General features: G+C 32.6%; 1 protein-coding gene across 1 annotated transcript; it reads left to right on the plus strand.

The window, feature by feature from the left end:
* The first annotated feature begins 2,838 nt into the window (after positions 1-2,838).
* On the plus strand, positions 2,839-8,793 carry LOC117925485 (lupeol synthase-like). Its single transcript, XM_034844502.1, has 18 exons — positions 2,839-3,041; positions 4,094-4,279; positions 4,516-4,605; positions 4,740-4,937; positions 5,231-5,315; positions 5,455-5,621; positions 5,700-5,888; positions 6,001-6,114; positions 6,476-6,595; positions 6,677-6,799; positions 6,879-6,977; positions 7,142-7,198; positions 7,317-7,363; positions 7,450-7,593; positions 7,771-7,948; positions 8,070-8,150; positions 8,263-8,346; positions 8,512-8,793. The coding sequence occupies exons 1-18, from the start codon at positions 2,844-2,846 to the stop codon at positions 8,626-8,628; spliced, it is 2,277 nt and encodes a 758-aa protein (XP_034700393.1). The 5' UTR covers positions 2,839-2,843; the 3' UTR covers positions 8,629-8,793.
* Positions 8,794-9,749: the final 956 nt, after the last annotated feature.

The raw sequence follows: 9,749 nt of genomic DNA on the forward strand, positions 1-9,749 counted from the left end.
ATATATAAACCATATTATATGAATATTTGTTATTTTATAGAAGAAATGTAAAACATTTCATTTCAATATATTTATGGAAAAAGATATTTAGATTTAATTCATTGGATTATCATTTGAAATACATTGTCAATTCAATTTACAATATATATATATATATATATATATAAAGGATTGAATTACAAAGTTTGAGATAAACTTTTAAAATATTTACTTATGAAAAAATAAAATATAAATATACACTTCTTCACTTTTATTTTACTTATTTTTATTTTTTATATAAAAATTAAATAATTTAAAAATATATAAAATGAAGGGCAGAAAAGTAATTGAGGGAAGACATTATATGAAACTTATTCCATGAAACATAATAATAAATGCACTACCTAGCACTCCGCCATTAAAATTCTAATTAAATAAAGAAATTATAAAATTTTTTATAATTTCTTTATTTAATTAGAATTTTAATGGGCGGAGTGCTCGCTAGTACATTTGTTATTATGTTCCATGGAATAAGTTCCATATAATGCCTTCGCATAATAACAAATGCACTACCAAGCACTCTACCATTAAATTCTAATTAAAAAAATATTTTTTTAATTATTCTTTTTTATTTCCGGAATACTTTATGAAATTAATCATAATCTTTAGAGACCTCAAGATGTGTGTGTATAGGTATTATCAACAAATATAGATGTTACTTAATTTAATGGTGAAACTCCAAAGCATTAAAGGCGGATGCCAGATGATATCAAGTGAAAGCTGTTTCCGCAGGACCCCCAAATAATAGGGCATGCAACAAAAACCAGACCGGCATTCTATCACATTCCATCGATTAAGGCTGCTTTCACAACTACCCAAACTCAATTCTCATCGATTATTTATAATTTTATAAATGTTAACCCTGTAATGATGAAATTAAGAGCCATAATTGATGGTATATTATTTTTTACTTGATATAGCAAATATTGGAGTAAAAAATTGACCCACTACCTAATATTGGAGGACTAATGTATATAGACTGAAAAAAGTGGCTGAGAAATGGTCCTATAAGAATGACTCCAACTTTATGTCCAAACTACTTCTTTTACAATTAGAAACCACTTCATATAATTTTTCTAATTAGGTTAAGGTAATATTTTTCATAATTTGTATTGAAATTAGATCTTCAAAATATGGTTTTGTCTGAATTTTTTATTTTATTTTTTGTTAAAAAGAAGGGCCAACACGACCTGCGATTAAAAGAGGGTCAAATGGACAAAAAAATAAAATAAAATTAAACATTCAACATTTAAAAAAGGAGGTTAAATAATTCTCTTAAAAATATTTTTAAAGAAAACATTTTTACTAAAAACATTTCAAATAAAGTATTGTGAAATGCTTTCTTAATTAATATGATTTAAAGCAATAGTGGAGCCAGAAATTTTGGTGACGAGGGCAAAATAAAAAATTTGTATACTATATTAAATATTAATAAATTTTCATATTTTAGAAATGATAGTATCAATATCATTTAAATAACTAAAATATTTAAAACATTAACAAGAGAATTTTAGATTTTATTAAAAGTTTATAAAAAATATTCAAGTAATATTTGCAATTTTTTTTAAAAAAAAACAAAACTATTAAGAAATTTGATCAAAACATTTTAAATAATTTTTAAAATATTTTGTTACAGAGCTTTTGGAAAAAAATTTAAAAGTGTCACTAATAATTTTTTTTTGGATTTTTTAAAATAATTAAAGATAAATTACTTGATAATGGTAAAATTTTGGTAATCAACTCTAAATTAATAAATGTTTTGTTAAACCTAACAATCTAAACACTTATAAAAATCTTTAAATTAAACTAAAAAGAGCCTACCAATAAAAAGATATTTAATAAAATATCAAATATTTAAATAAAATTAAATTTTATCAAAAATTAAATAGCATATATTTGAATAATTGTGTACTTATCTATTCCTGAATTAAAAATTATTTAATTAAACCTAAAAGTCTAAATATTTTTAAAAAATCTCAAAATTAAACAAAACATAGCTCACAATAAAAAAAATATTTAATAAAATATCAAATACAAAATTATAAAAAAAATATTTGTTAGATTTATTTTATGTATATTAGGATTTAAATAAATTTAATTTTAATATTAAATAAAATTTAAAATACAAACAAACAAATATTTTATAAAATCTATTCAATATTTATGCTTATCTAATTTTTTATTCTTTTTTTTTTCACATTCAAAATAATTTTTTAAAGGGTTAAACTTGTATTTTTATTTTTAAAATTTTCTAAAATTCCTAAATAAACACACAAAAATATATATATATTTAAAATTTGAGGGGGGCATGCTGAGCCTATGGTGGCTCCGTCCAGTTGCACGTATCTCCGACTTTTGATCCCTCTTGCCAACAACACAAAAATATATATATATATATATATATTTAAAGTTTGAGCAAACTTGCACTCAAAACTCTTTTCCCTTATATATAAGGGAAGGCCCTCTCCCTCCAGTTGCACATATCTCCAACTTTTGATCCCTCTTGCCAACAGCACAAAAATATCCTTCTTACGCTCTACAGGTATCCAAATATGTACATGTATTTGCCTTTTTTTATCATTTCATAGTCCAATTCTTTTCCATCACTTTTTCTGCGATTGGAAACCTTTCACTCCTGCCTCCTTTACCCTCACTACATTGAGCTTCTTGCACCACAACCAACCCTATCACCATGCATGTCTTGGAATGATCTTTTTTCTTCTGTCTTCAAATTCGTTTCTCTTTTGAAAATAATTCTGCATCCAGTTACACAACTTATGACTTTGTTTAAATTTCCATAGGGAATGTGGAAGCTGAAAATAGCAGAAGGCAAGGGGCCATGGCTGATGACAGTGAACAATCACATCGGCCGACAACACTGGGAATTTGACCCAGACGCTGGATCTCCACAAGAACGAGCTGAAGTTGAAAGGGTTCGCGAGGAGTTCAAGAAGAACCGCTTCCAATTTAAACAAAGCGCTGATCTTTTGATGCGAATGCAGGTACCATTTAAACTAATCTCTCTCTCACTTATGGATTGAAATGTACAATTAGATTCTTATTTTGAAAAATGTTTCATCTTCCCATTCCTTTATTTAATAAATATTTTACAAAAAAGTTAGTAATTTTTTTTCTTTATTTCAACTAACGCTACTTTATAATAAGAAAAGTATTATTGATCGTGTATGATGATGTAGCATATATACTTTGGTTTTGTACAAATTTTTCATAAGTTTTTATTCAACATTTATATTAATTAAATCATTAATTTTAAATAGAAAAGCATTGTTACTCATAAGCACTTTATAAAAAATGACTCAAATATTTTAAATTTGATATAAAAAAAATAACTTACCGTCAAAATTAATTCTTAAAAGACTATTTTCTATGATGCAAAACTCGTCTTCTATTTTCAAATATATATAATTAAAATATATTCTTTCAAAACAACTTTTTTAAAACAACTTTTCAAAAAAATATTTTTTTATAAAAAAGATTATTAAAATTATTTTCGAATCTATTTTTTTATTTTTTAAAAATAATTTCCAAACAAACTTATACTTTTCTTTTTTCATATTTCCACTAAATAAAATTTTGTTAGATAGCTTAAATACAGAAAGAAAAAAAAAGTTTTCTTGGCTTATTAATTTATTTGTTATGAAAATACTATGTATTTAGTATAATGTAAAAAAATTTTAAATACTTTCAAATTTTCAATTGTTGGTAGTACACTTTATAAAAAAGATAATTAAAAATATTTCAAATTTGTTCTAAAATATTTTGAAACCTGATACACATGGAATGAGAATTTAGGCCAAACTAGAGTTTATAGATCATTTTTTTTCAAAGTTAAGAAAAGTAATCCAAACTAGTCCTTGGTTGTTTTCCTTTTTCACTGGAGTTTCCTCCTTGGTTTCCTTGTTGACACTTCATACACATGGAATGAGAATTTAGGCCAGTAAAAGCAACAAGTTACGAGATTACTAAATGAATAAATGGGGGCAAATTGATAGATGAGAAGGTTGATTTTCATTTTGGATCATATCTTTTGCAGCTCACAAAGGAGAATGGGTGTGGGCCAATACCAGCAGCAGTGAAAGTGAGAGAAACAGAGGATGCTACAAAAGAAGCAGTAACTACTACACTCAGACGAGCCATTAGCTTTTACTCAACCATTCAGGCACATGATGGTCACTGGCCTGCTGAGTCTGCTGGCCCCTTGTTTTTTCTTCCTCCTTTGGTACATCTCAATGTTCTTTATTTTGTTCTCAATTTCTTCATCAATTGGTATAACGCTTTAGGTACTTGGGCTGACATTAGTTTTTCTCATTTTTTTACTATGGTCTGAATTATAAGAAAATTTGGACACTAATAATTCAATCAGATACTCATATATGCCATGGAACACAAATAACTGATCAATAACCAGCTTCTTAGTTAAAATCGACCTATAATGGCAATAATATCCACATGCAGGTAATAGCTCTATACATCATAGGAGCAGTTAATGCTGTTCTATCCCTACAACACCAGAAGGAAATTATTCGCTACATATATAATCATCAGGTATATTTCTTCTGGACCAGAATCCCATGCCTTGTTTTCCTGTGCAGAAAAACCCGATGCTTGACTGGGGTATCAGTTTTTGATACCTAGAGCTCCATCAGTAATGGTAGCTTCCTTTCTTGTTTTATTGGCAGAATGAAGATGGAGGTTGGGGAATACACATAGCAGGCCACAGCACAATTTTTGGCTCGGCCTTCAGCTACATTGCCTTGAGATTACTTGGAGAGGGGCCTGAAGGCGGTGAGGACGGCGCCATGGCTAGAGGCCGGAAATGGATCCTTGACCATGGTGGCGCAGTTGGAATTCCATCTTGGGGGAAGTTTTGGCTCACGGTGACCACTTAATCCGAAATTCTAGAATGTTAACCATAGGCTTTTTTGTAAGAATATGAAATGAATACTATAAAGAAAACTGACTCCAACTACTAGTAAAGATAACTAGTAATCTCCCATGATATACATAATTGTGGATTCTATTTGATTCTGGAATTAAGTAGACTCCTAGATCAGGGATAGACCCATGACAACCCAACATATGTGAATCTGCTAGGGGAATTTTGTCTTGTAAATCTAGGTGCCTTGTCTTGATAATCTTCCTATAAAGCCTTTATGTCTACTCTGGTTAGGTACTTGGAGTGTATGAGTGGTCAGGCTGCAACCCGTTGCCCCCAGAGTTCTGGCTGCTTCCAAAAATCTCTCCCATTCATCCAGGTTTTCACCAAATACATTTATATTTATATTTATATTGAAAAGCACATCTTGTTCCTTCTAATACTTACAGCATATACCAAACATATAGTCACAAATCAAGATGAAAGTAGAATCAACCGTTTATCCATATGTGCTGCAGGCAAAATGTTGTGCTATTGCCGCTTGGTTTACATGCCCATGTCCTACTTGTATGGGAAGAGGTTTGTTGGTAGAATCACTGGATTGGTTCAATCACTAAGAGAGGAGCTCTATATTGAACCATACAGTGAGATAAATTGGAATAAAGCCCGCAACTCATGCGCAAAGGTTAGTCATACTAAATTGTGTTTGTCTATCAGACCATGCTTCACTCTGTTGTTAAAACATAATTGTTTGTTACTTCAGGAGGATCTCTACTATCCACATCCTCTAGCACAAGATATGCTCTGGGGATTCCTCCACCATGTTGCTGAACCTATTCTCACGCGCTGGCCCTTTTCTATAATGAGAGAGAAGGCTCTAAAAGTTGCCCTCAAACACATCCATTATGAAGACGAGAACAGCAGATACTATTGCATTGGTTGTGTGGAAAAGGTAACATGCATAGGAGCCATTGCATGACCTCTCAAAGTACAATCAATAAAAATAAACAAGAAATAATAGTAAACAAAGTTATTGGTTATTTTCATGGTTGGTTGCATCATAGGTGTTGTGCCTGCTTGCCTGCTGGGTGGAAGATCCAAATTCAGAAGCATACAAACGCCATCTGGCACGGATTCCAGATTACTTATGGCTGGCGGAAGATGGAATGAAAATGCAGGTAATTAAATATGTGTGTGTGTGTGTCTATACCTGCAGAATAAACTTAACTAAATCAACATAGGAATAGCTAAAGCACAAAGAACTCATTTCACATTTCCTACTACCTTTATCGATTTCCAAAACTCAGAAAAAACGATGGGAATCAACAAACTTCTCCCAATGAAGCAGAAACTCAAGATAGCTGGGCATCTAGATCATCTTCTCCAGAAAAAACAAAGGCTCTCCCATAACTGCAAATATATGACCCAGCAGTTATCCATTTGCTAAGCACCAACAAAACCATCTAGGTGGATTTTCAAGATCATAACATAATTCTTAGTGTAGTGTACTTACCAAAGGTAAATATTGATTTAATGCAGAGTTTCGGCTGTCAGATGTGGGATGCAGCTTTTGCTATTCAAGCAATTATCTCAAGTGATCTGGCCCATGAGTATGGACCAACCCTCCGGAAAGCACATGATTTTGTGAAAGCCTCACAGGTTGAATCTTTGTACCAAACCTCACTTAATAGTTTAATCTACGTTGTTGCAGCACTTTGATATGACTACATTAATTTTCAGGTCCGAAAAAACCCTTCTGGCAACTTCACTGAGATGTATCGACACACCTGTAAAGGCGCATGGACGTTCTCAACCCAAGACCATGGTTGGCAGGTCTCTGATTGCACGGGAGAAGGGTTGAAGGTGATTCTATTCTGCAAAATATTGTTCAAATACATGTGTATCAACAAATACAACCTTGTTCTCAGTCTTTCCCCTACAGGTTGCCCTCTTGTTCTCACAAATGTCACCAGACCTAGTTGGGGAGAAAATGGAAAAGGAGCGTTTTTATGATGCTGTGAATGTTATTCTTTCCCTACAAGTAAGGATTAACATAAAAGACTCCATTTCTAACAATGTCGGAACCCACAACTGCAGCCTATTTATGATTCTATGCTTCAATTCTGTTCTCCTTTTATCTTTCCTCTAGCCTTATATGATTTCCCTGCTTCATCCATATTGATTTTCTTCTAATTTCAAATGTAGAGTAGCAATGGTGGTTTTCCCGCTTGGGAACCTCAAAGAGCATTTCGTTGGTTGGAGGTAACTTCTTCTATCCTTTCCTAAACGTGCTTCAAAATCCCTTGCTACACAGATTACTTTACCAACCCTTTTAACATCCTAGCATTCATTTACAAATATATTTGCCTTTCTCTTTCAGAAGTTCAATCCTACAGAGTTCTTTGAAGATGTTCTTATTGAACGAGAGTAAGATTTCCTGACCACACTTTGGCACCTACTAATAGGATTAATGCTGATATTGCATTCGGCTGACACTTGCCATATTATTTTAGGTACGTAGAATGCACTTCATCAGCAATCCAAGGTCTGATCCTCTTCATAAAGTTACACCCTGAACACAGAAGAAAGGAAATTGAAAGCTGTATATCAAGAGCGATACATTACATTGAAGATACACAAAATCCAGATGGTTCATGGTAAGGCCCCCCCCTTTTTTTTTCCATGCTGACTTATAGCTTTCGGTTCTATAAACAAGTCCTATTTCATGCAAAGATTTAAGGTTGAAGTGAATAAAATGTGTTGTTTTTATTTGGAGGATGTTAATAATACTGAGAAGAGAACAAAATAAAACTTGTTATTAATACTTAAAACAGGTACGGCTGTTGGGGGATTTGCTACACCTATGGCACATGGTTTGGAGTAGAGGGGCTTGTAGCTTGTGGGAAAACCTATCAAAACAGCCCTGCACTGCGTAAGGCTTGTGAGTTTCTGCTATCAAAGCAACTACCTGATGGGGGGTGGGGAGAGAGTTATCTTTCAAGCACAAATAAGGTATGAACACTTCAATTAAGGAAAAAGAATATCATTCGGACTTGATTAAGAACCCAAAAGACTGAAAATCTGGCCTTATTTCATTGCTTCTTTTCTATGAAACCTTTGGCTCCTGAAACAGGTGTATACAAATCTGGAAGGCAACCGGTCAAATTTGGTGAACACCTCATGGGCTTTGTTAGCCCTTATTGAGGGTGGACAGGTTATTATAAAGTTTTTCTTCCTTTTCATAGTTAGTTAGTTGTATGATATTATTGCATATATATATATGGAGATTAATGGTTGCTCTGTGCTGAATGTTTTATTGGAACTAGGCTGAGATAGATCCCACTCCTATACATCGTGGAATGAGGGTGTTGATTAATTCACAAATGGAAGATGGTGACTTCCCCCAACAGGTAATCATATGAATGTATTAAAACCTTGATTCAATGTTTCTTGTTCTCTGTTGCTAAGGTAGTACAATACACCGGATATCTTTTGTTGCTGAAAACTTCCACACTTTCCATGCATCATGTTGTTTTCTTCATCATCATCTAACTATTGCTTTATGGTGACAACAGGAAATCACAGGTGTATTCATGAAGAACTGTACTCTAAACTATTCTTCGTATCGAAACATCTTCCCAATATGGGCTCTTGGAGAATACAGTAGGCGTGTTCTATATGCAAAAATGTGAAAATGCTTAAGCAGATGGATTGAGAAATATGGCCCCTCGAATAAATAAGCTTTGCAAGGATGGTGGCCCCTTGATATTTGTTTTCATATATGTGATGCATGGAAAGACAGTTTCGACAATCTGGAAGTTGTAATATTATCACATGTCAGATTCATTCCTAAAAAATTTTTGCAAAGATTTTTCATACATGTGGTTATAAAAAGTAGTCACACAGGACATGTCTTAGCATTTGATTGGGTAATATTTGTTAAAATTTTGGTTGAAGAGAATAGATTGAAATTCGTTAGGTTGGATTTCAAATACTGAAATTTTTGTTATTTTTAATTGAGACTGAGGAAAATTCCAATTGAGGGATTTAATTTTCCTTGGTGGTTGGAATGGATGGTATAAGGTAGAATTGGTTGAAGTATGTTTTACCTTACGATCGAAGAGTGGCGCATTCACTTTTGTTCATGACCTTCCTTAGCAAAACATGAGTAGATAGTTAGAGTGGGTGGTTGGTTGGTTTGGCTGACTCTCAAGTTAGTCATGGGCGATGAGAGGACTTAACCAATAGATACTAAGAGACCAAATGAGGACCTAGAGTTCTTTGTACCTTAGCCTATTCCAATTAGGCTTATAGTGTCTTGGTCTTGGTGAGTTTGATCATGTTGGTTATTGAATGACTTACATCATTTTGTATCTTATTAATGCATTTTCAAGCACCCATTATGGGATGTTTGTTTTGTGAGATAAGGCTTCACATATGCTATAATTAGGAGGGTGCAGTCAATCATATTTAAAGTCTGCTTTGTTGCATTAAATGCCACGTCCTCTTGTCCGAATATCACCTTAAGAGTCGATAATAGTTCCACAAGCGTTGTCCTCGCATTGTCCAATCCCTCATTGACTTATGCCTCTTAATATGGCATGCATCGCTTAGCATGGGCATCACTACCATCCTTCCCCCTCTCCCGGATGAGTAAGAATAAATGGTTATTTACACGTTATGATTAGTAATTAATTTGATTGATTTAATGAAGAAGAAAAATGACATATATTGTTAGTTAATGAATCCATCTTTGATCATGGAATAAAAGTTTTTGGATAGGATTATAGTTGCAATTATGTACGTGCAACAT

This window comes from Vitis riparia, chromosome 11, assembly GCF_004353265.1.
Source record: "Vitis riparia cultivar Riparia Gloire de Montpellier isolate 1030 chromosome 11, EGFV_Vit.rip_1.0, whole genome shotgun sequence".
Lineage (NCBI taxonomy): Eukaryota > Viridiplantae > Streptophyta > Magnoliopsida > Vitales > Vitaceae > Vitis > Vitis riparia.